Consider the following 16,572-nt stretch of genomic DNA (forward strand, 5'->3'; position numbering starts at 1 on the left):
CCAGTGCATGTTTCCTTAAAAAGATTACCAATGAAGTTTTCACAGGAGACAGGCTAATTCCAGATAGGACCATGGAGGTGGTTGGCTTTAAACAATCCTATAAAGCAGATGGGTTCTGGCTCACCCCTGGGAGCACACTGGGATGTCGACTTTCAGCTCTGTTGTGTGGTCTGATCATTTGTTGGTCCCTCAAACTACATCTCAATATTGTACATTTATCAAGCATAGAGATTAATCCAGGTCCTTTGGAAAACCTTTATATTTTACATGCTTTGGTTATCATATGTGAAGCTTGGGCCACTCTATGTGTGTTGCGTGTGTGTATTGTGTACGGTGTGTGTTCCACTAATATGACATGCTTTTCTCCAGTGGTGTTTTCTCTCCTGCCCCATGCTGCTATCTCATTGCTTCTTTGTGAATAAGGGCAGTATCCTCTTCCTGCCCAGGTCTTCTTCAGGCCTTCTTTTTGATCTGACCTGAACCCTATCAGGTGGTTACCATGTTTCATCTTGCATGACTCTACCTTCTTTCAGAAGAAGCACAGATCTTCCAAGCACCTCCGACCTTCCTCACAGGCATCTCACTCTAGGAATCCCCATGCCAGGCCCCTCAATACATTTGGCCCTGCCTGCATTCATTCCTCTGCTCTGTTCCTCCGCTTTGCCACTTATTCTCCAGGTGCCTAGTCAGAGACCTTTTCCTTTTTTTTTTTTTTTTCTTTTTTGTTTTTTTGAGACAGTGTTTCTCTGTGTAGCTTTGGGGCCTATCCTGGCACTCCCTCTGGAGACCAGGCTGGGCCTCGAACTCACAGAGATCTGCCTGCCTCTGCCTTCCGAGTGCTGGGATTAAAGGTGTGTGCTACCAATGCCCGGCTTGCCAGAGACCTTTTCTGACAAACTCCTCTGGACATTTTTTCTTGTGCCCTAGGGTTCATACTAGCTTATGTCTCACATGAAATACAAGGCCATGGCTATTTATATGTCTTCCATACCAACTATCAGTACTTAAAGGGGAAATGGCCAGGTTTTTATTCACTTCTCCATTTTCAGTACTTGACTTGCAGCCTCCCAGCCCTTCGGAGCAGCTTGTCATAAGTAGATGACATGTCTATTTTCCGTTTATCTGGTGGCATTTGCATTGAAATAACGTAGCTTCCCTTTTACTTCTCATGGGGTTGGTGGTGATAGCACAGACATCCTGTTCATCTTGAGATATCCCCTGGGACTTAGAAGGTGGCACAGAATTAATCTTCCCAGACAACCTGATCCTAGCTTAATAATAAAAACAGTGACCTCAGATCCAGCTCTGTCGTGCTGGAGCATCCTGGACTCCCACGACAGCCAGGAGGCAGGGGGACAATTTCATTTTTGTGTGCATCACTCACGATAAACTGGTGCTATCTCCCTTGGCAGAAAGAGGACCCTGAGGGAGGATGGCTGAGGCCCTGTCTGCTTAGGTTATCCCCTTGAGTTTCCAGTTCACATTACTGTTCACTGCCCTGGAGAGGTGTCACTTGGGTGGAGCTTCTCAAATGGGTTAATTCCAGCAGAGGGTAGCCTTAGTAGGATTGTTCCAGATCCTATAGAAGTTATGGCTACATCTTTTATCCTTATCTGGTGGTCAGCATGGAAGGAAAATGCTTGCTCTAAATGGAGAAGATGAAGGTTTAACTGGAGCAAGTCAATGAAATAGCTGTCTTTCCTTCAGTTGTCCAAGGGTCATGTCTCTGCTCTGCCCACACTTGGGCCTGTGGAGACATACGCATATACATACATATATTCACAGAGACACACATCTAGACAGACACAGACACACAGACACACAGAGACAGACAGACAGACAGACAGACAGACAGACAGACACACACACACACACACACACACACACACACACACACACACACACTGGTTGTTTGTTTTGTTTTGAGGCAGGGGCTTATTTATTCCAGGCTGAACATCAAACTCACATGTGGCCGAGGATATATCTGAACACAGATTGCCCTGCCTCTGCCTCTCAAGTGCTGGGATTACAGGTGTGTATCACCAAGCTTGGCTTTATTTGGTACTGGGAATAAAACCCAGGGCTTTGTGCAAGCACTCTACCAGCTGAACTACCTCCCTAGCTCTGCATTTCTTCCTCATGCCAGCCAGAGCTGGCAGCTGAACTGTGTCTGTGGTTCCCACTGGGTCCTCCCCCAGGCTGCAGCCCCAGAAGCCTATGCAACAGAGTTGGGGAGTTGATCCTATGGATTGGGGTGTGTCTGACACTGAAGGATGTGGATTCCATCCCAGCCTCTGTGTCTGCATTTGACACACATAGCCTCATTCCCTCATAACTATCACATTATGTAGGGACTGTCTTCTTACATTTCAGACACCTGAGATGGATAGCGATGAAGTGTATGACCAGGACCACAAACTGCTGAGTGAATTTCAGTCTACATCTGCTCGGTTCCGCAGTCTGTTCTTTCTACACCCCACGAGGCTACCACAGTTCCCAAGCATGTTGGTGCTGCATCCTAAAGCCCTAAGGATCTGCTGCAAGCCCTACAATCCTTGAAAGCATGTGATGAAAGAAAGCTCTAGGGCCCTGGTTGACTTGCTCAAGTCAGGAGATTCAGCTGACCACTCCTCCTCACCTGTCCAACCATCCCTGAACCCTCACTTTTCTGTTGTAGCATACCACATCCTCATGTTTCCACTAGAGCTAGGGCAGGTCTTGCTTCTAGTGTCTGTAGCACTTTCACAGGTTCTTCTCTGCTGAGTTGCCTGTCTCCTCAATAAGATCTTGAACTTGGGACTGGAGTTAAGGTTCAGCAGTTAAGGACACCACCTGGTCTTCCAGAGAACCTGAGTTCAATTACCAGCACCCACCTGGTGGCTCACAACCATCTATAATTCCAGTCCTATTGGATATTGTGCTCTCTCTGGCCTCCAAAGGTACTGCATGCATTGATATACAGACATATACAGGCAAAACCCCATACATATAAACTACCACCACCACCTTCTTGAACTCTTCTAGGATAGGGACTGACTTCAAGTCTTAAACAACGATTCCCACTGCACAAATTCTGCTGAATTTATGTGTGAACGAATGACTGAATGAATGACTGACTGAATGAATGAATGAATGAATTTAGCCTTGTTGCTGGAGTGTTCACAGGACGCACCCATTGCTAGTGATCTTGGATTGATGGTTCTGTCTATCAGAATCACCTGGAAATTAGAAGTGGCCTAAACAAAAGTAACCGAAGGGGCTGGGCTCTGCCTATACGGCTCTGGAGGTGAGTCCTAGGCACAGCCAGACTTGGGAACCAAGCAGAACTTCTCAAACTTCAGCGTGCTAAGGAAGCACTTGAAGACATTACTAAAATGCAGATCTCAGTTCCACAATGCAGAACTTGGCATTTCTGACAGTTCCTGAACATGCCAGTGCTGTGTGCATAGGGCCTTGAGATCTGCTGCAAACCACACCAGCCTGGAAGGCATGTGGTGGAAGATGGCGGCAGTGGAGGCACCAGGCCCAGGTCCATGGACATCAAGGATTTTCAGGCTACACAGACTGTGTTTAATCCAATTCTGATGTCCAGGACCCTGAGCTGGGCCAGGCACAGAGCTGAATCACAGACCTGCTCCATAGCTTGCTACAGGGAACACCAAGGTCTCACGTTTTCTCGCTCTGGGAATGTAACCTTGGCTATTGTAGTGTTCCTACAGTCAGTGAGTTGAAGTCATTCCCCACCCCTTTGGGAAGAATTAGAGAAATTCTTGGTAGAGACTGGGAACTTGGGATTCTCTTATGACAAAAGATAACTTTCTCCCTGCTTCAGAGGGTGAAACCTCCTTTGGTCCCAGAGTAAGAGCTCCATTGAGCAAGGGAGCCTTAATTTAACCACTTTGGATGCAGCCCTGACAGAAACTAGTTGATTTTTTTCCCACCGATAGGCTGAGGTGAGTGCTGGGGCCAGATAGGCAAAGGTTCAAATGCCAACTCCTCTATCCATTAATTATATCTGCTTGGGTGGACTGGTTTGCTGCTCTGAAGCTCTGTATTTACATCTGAGAAACTGGGGCAATTGCATCCACTTCAAGGATTATTGGAAGGATAAAAAAAAAAAACACATAATGAATATAAACCTCTGCATATGGTGTCTGTCCCAATAAAAACTGAGATGGTTAATAAATGGTGGCTTTTTTTATTTTTTGAGATAGGGTCATATATACCAAGGGACTTACAACCTACTGTGTAGCCAAGGATGATTTTAAAGTTCTGATCTTCCTTCTTCTGTCTCCCAAGTGCTGAATAACCATGCTCAGTTCCTGTGGTGCTGGGAAATGAACCCAGGACTTCAAGAATACTAACTAAGTACTCTACTGTCTAAGATATGTCCCTAGACCCAAATGGCAGCTTTTGAGCAAATCTGGTGACCCTGAGAACTCTCTAGAATATTTATATTGGTGCATAATAGGAAATCTATGCATTCTTGACATAATGTTGTCCTGTTAATCTATTTTCCATGACAGGGGCACCTTTGAGTTTAGTACAATATGTGCAGCTTGGTTTGAGGGAGATTATTTTAATGCATACTTCTAAGAACAGGCTTCCAACAGTCTTCCTTGACCCCAGTGAAGAAATCATGCAAGAGGTAAGGGTGCTTATTTCCTGAGCAGATCCACAGCAGCAGATGCTGAAGGGACTAAGGCTGCTGAGAATGCCCAGGATAGCAGGTGGCATGAGGCTATAAGAGTCAAAGACAGAGAGAGGTCTATCCTGGGGGTAAACATACAACAAGCCAGGGTTCCCATGGAGCCAAATGCTGTTACTGAAGAAACTGAAGGAGCTGACAAATGAAGAAGATAAACTAGAGTTTCTTTCTTTCTTTCTTTCTTTCTTTCTTTCTTTCTTTCTTTCTTTCTTTCTTTTTTTGAGACAGGGTTTCTCTGTGTAGCTTTGGAGCCTATCCTGGCACTCGCTCTGGAGACCAGGCTGGCCTTGAACTCACAGAGGTCTGCCTGACTCTGCCTCCTGAGTTCTGGGATTAAAGGCGTGTGCCACCAATGCCCGGCTTGAATTTCTTTAATCCAATATTCAGTAGAGGGAACTGTGAGGCTCAGAGAGAGGAAAGGATTTGCTAATATTCAGGTACCAGTAAAAAAAAAAATATCAGCTGGAAGCCAAGTTTCCTGCCTTCTTATTATCTTAGGAAAGTGGCTGGCAATGGGTGAGTCCCCCTTCCACTGTGGTTTACTTTAGAGACAGATTTTTCTCACCTAGATGACATGGGTTGAAAGAAGACAGGGCCCTGGTTTTGACCCCATACTATAGCTGTATCAAAAGATCACTGACAGGGCTGGAGAAATGGATTAGCAGTTAAGAGCACTGAATGCTCTTCCAGAGGAGCCAGGTTCAACTCCCAGCACCCACATGGCAGCCCACACCTGTCTGTAACTCCAGGATCTGATACCCTCACATAGACATACATATAGGCAAAATACTGATGAAAAAGAAAAGATCACTGAACGTCAGAAGTACACACACCCACACACAGAGACAATCAGGACTTTTTCAACTGATAGGTGATGTGAATGAAAACCAGAAAAGCTGGCTGGTCAGCCAATGCCATATGGCACAAGACTTCCCAGCTGTGTCTGACAGTACCACAGCCATGTCCCAGGGGGATGTCACCATGGACTGAATGTTAAATGTCAGGTTTTAATTTAAGGGACACGTGAAGTGTACCACTGCAATACAGAAATTCAGTGTCATCCATACAAAGCTACTGAGCATAGGCTTCAGTGTGAACAAAGAATATTTCTGCACTGGGAAGTGCATTTTTCCCACTGGAGACAGTTTAAACTAGGGAATCAGTTGTGTTTCCATGATTACTTTGCCGTGGCGTAGAGTTTAAGGTGTGACCACTGCTTCTCTTTGTTTTTACTTTTGGTCCCAGTTTCTACTGATTTTATCTTCTTATATGTGTCTTTGGTTGTAAGAGGACTAATTTCCGTTTGGGGGAAAGATGGAGGCATCTTATCATCATGATTATCATAATTATGCTAAGTTGTAATATGCTAATTACAAAACCAGTGTATAGAGACTGTAACAGTTATTAAAACCACTAATAATGTTTTCCCATAGTAACTTCTGGAACTTCTCTTTATGCCTAAAAATGCTGAATAGTTTGTAAATTCCTTTTGTTCCTTACAATAATTTTTAATAACTGTAAGATAAAAATAATGAGAGATGAAGCAGTTATTTCAAGGTCATATACCACAGGGAAACTTCACCAGCCTTGTCTGTAAACTGGTTATAATCACAGATGTCTACCTCACAGGGTGGTTCAGACATAAGATGGCATTCATGTGAATTGTCTAACTCTCTGCTATGTAATAAATACTCTACACATAGGAATTATTACTTAACATAATATACCAACTACACAATTCCTACTGACATATAGTCATATAGAGGTAAACTCAATAATGACTGGTAGTTCAGACTCTGTCTGCTCATCACTCTCCCAAAGAGTCTTCTTTTATCCTAACCTAGGACAATCCCACACATCATTTGATCTGAGTCTTATGTAGATACCTAAGAGTCTCCCCTGCGACTGTGCAAAACATAGCTCTGTCTGCTCATGGTCAGTTTTCATATCTACACTCTGACACAGTTCTGTGTGAGGACTGTTGTCTGCACAAAGTCATAGTGATGTCCTGTCTGGAAGAGCCTCTGAAGGGGGTCCCTGGCATTCCAAGTGCTCTCACTTCGAGGTCACTTTCTCACCTAGACGACATGGGTTGAAAGAAGACAGGGCCCTGGTTTTGACCCCATACTATAGCTGTATCAAAAGATCACTGACAGGGCTGGAGAAATGGATTAGCTGTTTTCCATTTGGAGAAATGGTCTGTTTTTGTATTCTTTACATCCATAAGATGATCTCAGCCCTTCCCATCATGGTCATTAAACTCACTCAACAGTCTAGAAGATGTGCTGTTCTGAGGATTAATCAGGCTGTGGCTCTCAAGTTCTTCCCCCTGTTACTCCAGCCTGTCACATCTATACTTGTCCTGACAAGTGCCTCACTTTGCCACAGGTAGAAGGAGTTCAGATCTTTGCCACCTACTCCACCACCATTAGTGTCATGTTCTAGTTGCAACTGATTATCCTCTATCAGCTTCTAACCACACAGGATTCCTTTACCATTGAGCCATCTGAAATTGACAAGTGTGGCTTACCATACAGCATGCAACAAGGCAGGGGAGAGGCAGGAAATTCTCCACTGGTTGGCTTACCTATGTCTGAAATCTTTATTTCTGACAGAAGACAGGAGAGCAGGGAATAGAAGAAAGAATGAGGTGTTAGCAGCAGGGTTAGACGCATTATTAGCAGCTGAAAACTTGACAGCAATGGTATTGTACAACACTGTAATAAATAAAGACTTAGCAGCCATGACACTGATACATTTTATATTGGATACTCCTTGTCAGTGAGTTCACTTACAAGCAGCTACACATCACAGAAGAGGCCTGGTTCCACCTGCACCATATTTCTGACTTTGGGAAGAAGATAGGACTGATACAGTGTGCTGCCTTAGCAGGGGCTCAGAAGACATGGGGCAGTTGATTCTCTTCCCTGGACACATATACACCCAGAGATACACAGGCTTGCTGCTCCACGTCTCTGAATGCATGCTTTCCTACGAAAGTTTCAATACGTGGGAACCCTACCAAGAGCCTACTCAAAATATGGGATGAGATTGGCGAATGAGTGTAATTAGGTAGGGTGTGACACAGAAAAAGGCCCAGCAGGAAAAGACTGGAGGAAGATGCTAAGATGACAATATGCTGAGTTTTCTTTCCTAACTTCATTTATTCCTTCTTTCCCCTCTTGCAGTCTTGTGTGATCCTCAGGTAGGAGGAAGGGAGGGAGGGAAAATAGAACATCTTATTCAGAGGATATGAAAAGAGGAGGCCTCCTTTTGCACGTGATTTGTAGAATGATATTCATTCAGCAGAGAATAACTTTACAAGATGGAACAACTCAAACTGTGCCCGGTGACTACTCTTTGCTGGGGCAGAGCTGTGTAGTGGTTTTCTAGGCTTGTGTTTACCATTCTAGATATTGGACTTTGAACACATACTTCACATTCCCTGAGCTTGCTTTTCCTTATTTGCCAAAGGTTGATAATAGTTACTACTTTATAGAACTGTCACACTAGCAAACAGTAGGAGCCTAACTGCCCTTCCATACACTTGGAGGATGCCTTTCCATCTCAAGTCATCCCTTGCTCATGTGGTTCCAAACCAGGATACAGGTGACTTTTGCTTCAAGATAGCTGTAAAACACTTCCTGCAGTTTCTTTTGAAATTGAGAGTAGGTTTCCTTGTCTTTGAAGTGCAGCGTCTCTCTACCCGTAGTGCCCACCCTGTAGTAGGACTTTGGTTCTAAAGAGACCTGGCTTGTGGTACTGTGGAGCATGTGATCACACTGTGAACCCTGAGTTTGCATTTGTGTTAATTAAATAGAATCAACCTTGGTTCATGGGGTGGAGCTAGCAACTAGTTGACTGGGATTCGACATAGACAGTCTGGAGGAACTAGAAATACGGATAGAAAGACACATAGGAAAGACTAGGGTGCGGATTTGGAGTTTTACACTTCTTTTTGGTTTGGTAGAGAGACTTGTCTCATGCTGGGTCTCTGGTCAAAAAGAAAGGTTAGCTGGTTGCTTCTTGGTTGCTCTGAACTAGCAGGTGTTCACCCCCACATCTGACTTCCAAGTCTTTGTTGGTAAATAGAATACTAGAGACTTAGTTTAAACCTATATATTTTGGCTGCTGCCAAACTGAGGCCATGGGACCAGAAGTCCCTCAAGGCTGTGGCCTGAGTGGCTGGTAGGGCACCAATGGCGGGGGGCCATGGGGCTGCTGATGGTAATTAAAATATCAGATTCATATACAGCGGCTAAGCAGACAGAAAGACAGCATAGGGACATAGGGAAAAATGCAAAGTCGAGCTGTTCTCCATCTTGATGGAGGATTGCAGTGCTCCATCACTCGTGGTCAGGACTGAATCTCTCCCTGGGAGGCTCTGCTGCACCCATAGAGCAGAGAGGCACAGCCTGCATCAGCCTTGGGCCTCACTTCACCTCAACCCTGGCTCGACAGAGGTAACTGTGGAGGAACACTAAGGAACAAGGCCAAATGTGGTGACATTTGCTTGCTGTGCATCCTTTGTTCTTACAAGAAGACTCTTATAACCAAGTCTATCAGTTAAGTGCAGACAGAAGGCACAATGGCTCCAAGGGGACTAATTTTCAGATGCCAGCAGCCTTCCACATCATCTGGATGTAAGGGACAACTCACTGTGTCTTCATCTCAGAGCATGGGGGAGGCAGCACCTAATGGAGCTGGGAAGTGAAAAGTCTCATAGTCGGGTAGGTATGGCTCTGTCCTGTCCTACTTCTTAGGTCCCCATAGGTAAGGCTGTTGGTTCTCATGGTGGCAAGGGACATTACCAGGAATCATGGGGAAGGCACCCCGTTACATACCTCATCTCCAGGATGTTAGTGACGTTTCCAGAGGGGAAGATTCTGCGGATGTAGTTGAAGTCTCCCACATAGAGACTCCCATCAGAGCCACAGGTGAGGGCCACGGGGGCCAGGAGCTTGTTGCCATCAGCAAGACCATTGCAGCTGGGGCAGGAGATGCTCCTCCTGCGTCCATTGCCCATGATGCTGCCGATGACTGGTGGCTGCTGAGACACGAACTGGTTCTCTCCATTCCCTTTGTGCAGGATGCCTGGGACAAGGAGAGGAGATAAGCATTCATGAGGGAACAGAGGCTGGGTACCTCTTCCTTTGGTTGGTCAATGTGATTTTGCAAAGTATATGAAGCCTTGACTAAATACTTCCAGACTTGTCTTATTATAGTGAAACCCAGAGGGACTTGAGAGACTCGGTGTTTACTGACTGAATTCTCACCCTAGGGCTATGAGGCTGCATTCTTATCACTGCTGTGACAGACAGAATAGACCAGTAATTTAGTCAAAGCCCCACAGATAAGAAGTGGGCAGGCCCAGAGTCTCTCTCTCTCTCTCTCTCTCTCTCTCTCTCTCTCTCTCTCTCTCTCTCTCTCTCTCTCTCTCTCTCTCTCTCTCTCTCTCTGTGTGTGTGTGTGTGTGTCTGCGTGTGTGTGTGTGTGTGTGTGTGTGCATGCGTGCTTCATGCAGGATACATGTGTAGGTGTATGTAGGTGTGCAGGTGTATGTCGGTGCACTTGGGGTCAAGAGGACAACTTCTGCCACCCTTCCTCCTAGTAATTTTGTTGCAGGACCTCTCATGTCTTGGAACTTGCCAAGTAGGCTAGTCAGGTCAGTGATCCCCAGGGATGCCCCTGTCTCCTCCTCTTTAGGGTTTGGATGGCAAGCACATTTTATCATGCCTGACATTTTAAAAGATATATTTTATGTGTATGAGTGTTTTGCCTCCATGTATGTATGTGTACCACATGTGTGCCTTGTGCCTGCAAAGGCCAGAGAGAGCATTGGATTCCCTGGAACTGAAGTTACAGATGGCTGTGAGCCATTATGTGGGTGCAAGGAACTGAACCCAGGTCCTGTACAAGAGCATGTGCTCCTAATGGCTGAGCCATCTTTCCAGTTCCCAACATACTTCTGGCATTTTTTACTTGTGTTCTGGGGATGGAACTGAGGTCCTTGTGCTTGCAAGACCTGCACTTTATTGCCTGAGCTATTTCTTCAGCCCCAGGGTGCAGCTCTTGACCAATCAGGCTATGTATCTCTCTTAGGCTGCTTCTGAATCTGTGTACCGCTGCTTCTTAGGTACACATACTTGCTTTTCTCTCTTTCCACCAATCCTATTTCTAGTGTAGAGATTATGTATTTTTAATTTCTGTATCCCCAGGGTCTAACATAGAATCTGACACAGAGTAGATACCAATAAATGTTTATAGAAATAAAGGAAGTAAACACAATTTCTGCTCACCAACACACACCCCGGTTTGCCTGGTTTTACAATTGACAGGCTGATCCTACATCTTGTAGAGATCTCCAATGTCTTCACTACTCATTGTGCCATGGGGCCTCAGTTCCCCACCAACCAAATGAAGGAACTGAACTCAATGCCTGGCCTTCTTTCTCATGCATCTACACCACTTCTTCATTCTTAGCAATCTTTCTCTCTTCCTCACTAGCTTTGATCTCCACTTTGCTCCTAAACAGGCACCTTCCTACTTCTACATCTTTTAAGAGAAAAGGCTAGATTCTTCACAGGAGAAAAGCAAGGTATTTGAATCTAGTTTATTTTACTTAGCACTATTATCTTCAGTCCTATCCATTTCCCTGCAAATAATGTAATTTTGTTCTTTGTTATGGCTAAGTAAGACTCCATTATATAAGACACGGTTTCTTTATCTATTCATTTATTGATGGCCTGCTAGGCTGGCTCCTTAATGTGGCTATTGTGAATAGTGTAGCAGCCAATGTGATGCTTAGGTATCTCTGTGGTAGGGTGAATTACATTCTTTGGGGTATCTATTCATTTGGTTTTTCTGTTTTTAGTTAGTTGAGGACCTTCCATACTGATTTCCATAGTGGTAACAATGACTTACATTCCTGCCAGCAGTGTATAAGGGTTCCCTTTCCTGTATCCTCCCTACTATTGTTATTTTCTTTTCTCCATTTATGTAAAGCTTTCAAAAATATAAATATGTACTGTATGTTGAGTGCATTCCCCCTCATATTATGCTCCCACTCCCCGACTGATTTCTGGACGCTGGCCACTCTTACTGGGGAGAGATGGACTTTTCACTGGGTTTGGATTTTCATGTCCTGATGACCAAGGATGTTAAACAATTCTTTGTCACATTTGCTGGCCATTTGTGCTTCTCCTCTGAAATCGTTCTGTTCACCACTGGTTCATGCTATTGATCCTGGACAGTTCTGAACTCCCTGATCTGCCCCATGACTCTGTTTACTTGTTTCTGTACCAGCACAACACAGCTCCAGATTTTTATCTTCATTGTGTCTAGTCCCTTTCCTTTGCTTTATCTTTATTTTAAAGACTCAGGGATGTGCAAGTTTTCTATTATACATTCTGATTCAGTTTTTAAACCTGGCATGGGATTGACAAGTATTCCTTTCACTTTTAGAGCAGGCAGGAGAAAAGCAACATCATTACTATGGCTCTTGTCCCAAGGCAGAGAATGGTCAGACTGCTCCTGAAGTACATATATGATTGACACCTACTGTGGATCAAGCTTGAAGTCCTAATTTTCTTACCCTGGGTCCCAGCTGTTTATGCCTGTGCTTTGGAAGTTCTTCCTTTGACTCCACTCTTAGCTTAAATTACAATGGACCTTCTCTTCAAATCCTTGTCTTCAGAACTCAGTGACTTGACTCATGCCCTGCCCTCTTGGAGGATCTCTTACTTGATAACCTGGGCTAGTCCTAGATCTTCTGGGATGCTGCTCAGGGTTCCTCCCTCCATTGCAGCTTTGATGACCATGAATGAAGTGCTTCTCCTATGCCTCACTGGCATTTGTTGACAACCATCTGAATGATCACCTTGGAGCCCATGTGTTCATTTTATACAATTTTTTGAGGATACATAGGCTAGCAGAGAAGGTGCTCAAGGGTTTCCATGATTCCACTCACCACTCTGGATGTTCAGGGCATGGTGCTTATCCAGGCTCCAGCCCCCTAGCTTGGAGGCATCAATTTCATAGCCCTGCAGCACTGCTGTCCTTTTCTCCCACAGGATCAGATCTGGGCAGGACTCGTATTCATAACCCACGGAAACTAAAGGAACAGAAGAGCAAATGCACAGGTGAACAAAACCTCTGCCCTGACCCTTAGTCCTATAGGCAAGGCCTCTGATTATCTTTTATAGAAAAGAAAAAAAAAAGGATCATGCTTTTACTTGGGCACTAGAACCATGTGGAATACCAACACAGTGATGCTGGGCCTTAAAAACTTTTTTTTTAAAAGAACAACTGTACATTATTAGGAAAAGTTAAATGTGCCGCATGCCTTCAAAGAACCCAAGTGAATTGATTCTGGAGAAATAATCCTTTTAAATGTTTTGCATATGTTGTGGTGCTATTCATATGTGTGTGAGTGTGTATGTATGCGTGGGTATTTGTACACACATGTGTGGAGACCACTTGGCTTGTACATGCATTTTGAGGATCCAAACTCTAGTTGCCACACTTGCATTGAAAGTGTTTCTACTGTTGGCACCATCTCCCAAGCCTGGAAGTAATATGGAAGTAATCTTTAATAAAACACCCCATTAACTCATCAATTTGCCTTATTTGTGGCAGTAGATAATTGGAGGTGACACAATGTTTAATCAGGTGAGAATCTAATCATGTCCAATCCAGAAATATTACTCAGCCCCTGGCCATCATGGTCTTGAAGACCAGGTGATGGCATAGGAAATGTTTAAAGGAAGGGGCTCAGTTGAAAGGCTGATTGTTTTGGTCATCTGTGATTTAAAAAGTTACTAGGTCCTAAGCTTGGCTTCTGTGGAAGCCTGGGAAGTGGCCTTGGAAGAGCATCAGCTGAGACAGGCAAGCCATCCCTTCTGAGTAGCTCCTCTGACAGGGCCCTGGTTTCCACCTGGCAACATCTGACCATGTGGTTGAGACAAGAATGAGCATCTGGTCAACCTCTGAGAGTTGTTCACGGATGTCTTGGAAGATGGCTACCCACCTACAGCAACAGGGGAGTGGGTTAAAAGATGTCCCCACATCTCTGGCCATGATGATCTCAGCAAATGAGCCCCAGTACTATGATATGGACCTTCTGAAACTTCTTAGTAGGCACTAAATATACTCATTTCATTGGAGGAGGCTTTAAGGCCTTGGCTTTATTTTTGTAGACAATAGAAGGGAATATGAATGGTGAGATATGGCATTTCTGCTCCTAGATGCAAATCCTAATGAAGAGCTGGATGAGTCTAGCTTTCTTCTGTCTGTCTGTGTATTCTTGGGGTGTCACCTTAGCATCCTCAAAAGGATGCATCTGTGAGGATTCATTGTGATACTAATGTGCATGACAGCACAACCATTGAGCAAGAGTTCAAGAGATGCTCTCATTTTCTTCCTGCCTCCCACCACTCCTACCCTCTCCCTTTTTCCTTTCCTTTCTAAGTGCATCTTTACTTCTCAGTTCCTATCTGTCTTTGCTGGGTGAAGACAATTGAAAGAGAATAGGGTTCAAAATGAAGGAATTTGCTGGGCTGTTGCTCTTCAGTCATCTTGTTAGGCATTATGACTACTGACTGCCCATCTCTGAAGCTCCTGGGACCCTGCTCTAATCCAGAAGTAGGAAGGACAGTCATCCTGCAAAGCCCAAGACCCAGGTGAGGCAGCCAACTTCCACTTCATCCCTAAAGAAGATAGTGAAAACAACAACAGAGGCAAAAAATCATGAGGCCAGCTGGGCATGGTGTTGCACACCTACAGTTCTAGCACTAGGTTGTACTGAATAAGGAAGTTTGTGAGCTTAAGGCCAGTCTGTGCTACACAGGAAATCTGAAGTTACTCTGGGTTACTGAGGGAGGCCCTGTCTCAACAAGTCAAAACAAATATGAGGCCCAAAACAAAGTTTTGATTCTATAAAAAAATAGAATCAGCCCAACCTTAGCTCCTCTATTTTAATTTTAGATTTTGGCAGGATGGCTGTGGGGTGGCCAGATAACATATGCATATTCTATGTTTCTGGAAAACAGTGTATTTTAGCCCATCACATACCACCACAGTGCTTTCCCAGGACTGTTCTGGTTCTGTAACACTTTTCATGTGAGGGCATTGCCCATCTAGGTCCTTTAATGCATCCTTCAAGTTATGGATGGCCACTGAGGTCTTACAGCCCCATTAAGCCCTAGGTGGTTTTGACCTGAAAAGAGGAAGGAAGGAAGGTCCATGAAGGAAAACGCTTCCCTGGTTCTGCTCTGTCTCTGCCAGTGTGTGGTGTCTGTGTCTCGGACACTTAGGGAGCCTTACCGAAGGCTTCCGAGAGCCCAAACACCTTCTGGTTGTAGACATCTGTCTTGTCCCAGATGAAGTAATAGGATAGGTCAGGGGCTGCAGCAAACCACTTCCTGAAGAGGCGACCCTCGACTGCCACCATGAGGTGGACCTTCATGAGGTTGAAGGGGATGGTGGGGTGTGTGAGGCTGATCCGTAGGACGGACTTGTAGCCAGGCGTGCGGCTACTCAGGTAGCTCAGCCTCATCTTGCAGCCAGCAATGGTGATTTCCTCTTGCAGGGCCTACAGCACAGACAGATCACATCAGGGATGTCACTGGAGGTCATGGGGGAAGTGACATCCAAAACCATGTGAACTTTGGATGTTCAGGGGGCACAGGAGGAAGTGGAAGGGAAGGAGGTGAAAAGGAGAAGGAAGAATAGCAGAAAGAAGATGGGGGAGGTGAGGAATGAGGAAGAAGGAATGGCCCTGGCTTCCAGGTCCAGTTCTTACATGGTGTACCTGCATTCACAAACTCACCTCCATGAGCCTTGGGCCCCTCCCCAAGGATGAAGATATTTTATCATGGCCCTGAGAGGATGTATAAGATAATGCACATGGGGTTCAACAATGTACACCTCTGACTCATTAGCTATTGTCAGTCAAGAAAGCATAAGAATCTGGAAATCTGCACTTCCTTACTGGATCAACACCCGTAAGGCCACATATGCAAAGTGCCTGGCCCATCACTGTCATTAGGCAGGACAGTGGTATGGCTGGCACCTATGGCACAGAGAGTGGGGTGCCATGAAGAGACACAGAAGCCTAGGCTGATAGATGGTTTCTATCTATAACTTTCTTAAAGTGAGATGTAGTTTCAAGATGTCTTTTCCAGGCAGGTCAACAGGGACCACACAGGGCTAAACACAACATCATCAGGCAGCTCTTGAGAGCCTGGCAAGAACCTGTTCCAGTGTCCCAGTTCATCTCCAGAGAGCTTGGACTGGCTACCTAGAGTTTGCAGTGCACATTGGTTTCCAACTCGTGCCTTCCAGATGAGCAGAGTAGGGAAGGCAGCAGGCTCGGACTGAATATGGAAACAGTCAGCCAATTCCAGATGATCGCCCATCAGGCAAATGCAAGGGACTGTTATCAGCTTGATGCTCTGGGCTCTTTCTCAAGAAGGGAATATTAATCAACCAAGCCTAACACGTCCATTCAAAGGACAACAGCTATTTTTACCCCATGTTTACAGAGGAATTGTACCTTTTTCATTCTGTTTATTCCATAGAAGGGTTAGACCTTTTGTCTATGCTTCTTTCTTGAATACAGGAAATGCTATCGATTGGAAGGGACAATCCACTGTTGTGTCCCAGGCCACAGTTTATAGTTTCAGGCAAAGTAGGCTATACACCAGGGTGAGCCACAGGCAGCACTTGAGTGCTGGCCTGATGTTCTCATAAATATTTCCCTTCGTTAATGCGCCCATCACAATTTCCACATCCCAGCACTTGCAAAGATTAACCAACAATGGGGCTGGGAAAACAAAGAGTTCGTTTTTTTTTTTTTTTTAATG

At 44.9% G+C, this 16,572-nt stretch overlaps 1 protein-coding gene across 5 annotated transcripts in view; it reads right to left on the reverse strand.

The window, feature by feature from the left end:
* The window catches only part of Tenm4 (teneurin transmembrane protein 4), a 719,910-nt gene that overhangs the window by 47,138 nt on the left and 656,200 nt on the right, over window positions 1-16,572 (reverse strand). For all 5 annotated transcript variants that reach the window (XM_027407666.2, XM_027407667.2, XM_035442393.1 and 2 more), the window contains 3 exons: window positions 15,032-15,299; window positions 12,678-12,821; window positions 9,553-9,802 (listed from right to left, as the gene is read on the reverse strand). In XM_027407666.2, coding sequence (XP_027263467.1) covers window positions 9,553-9,802; window positions 12,678-12,821; window positions 15,032-15,299 — 662 coding nt within the window. The remainder of the gene's footprint in view (window positions 1-9,552; window positions 9,803-12,677; window positions 12,822-15,031; window positions 15,300-16,572) is intronic.

The sequence above is a fragment of the Cricetulus griseus genome, chromosome 3, assembly GCF_003668045.3.
Source record: "Cricetulus griseus strain 17A/GY chromosome 3, alternate assembly CriGri-PICRH-1.0, whole genome shotgun sequence".
Lineage (NCBI taxonomy): Eukaryota > Metazoa > Chordata > Mammalia > Rodentia > Cricetidae > Cricetulus > Cricetulus griseus.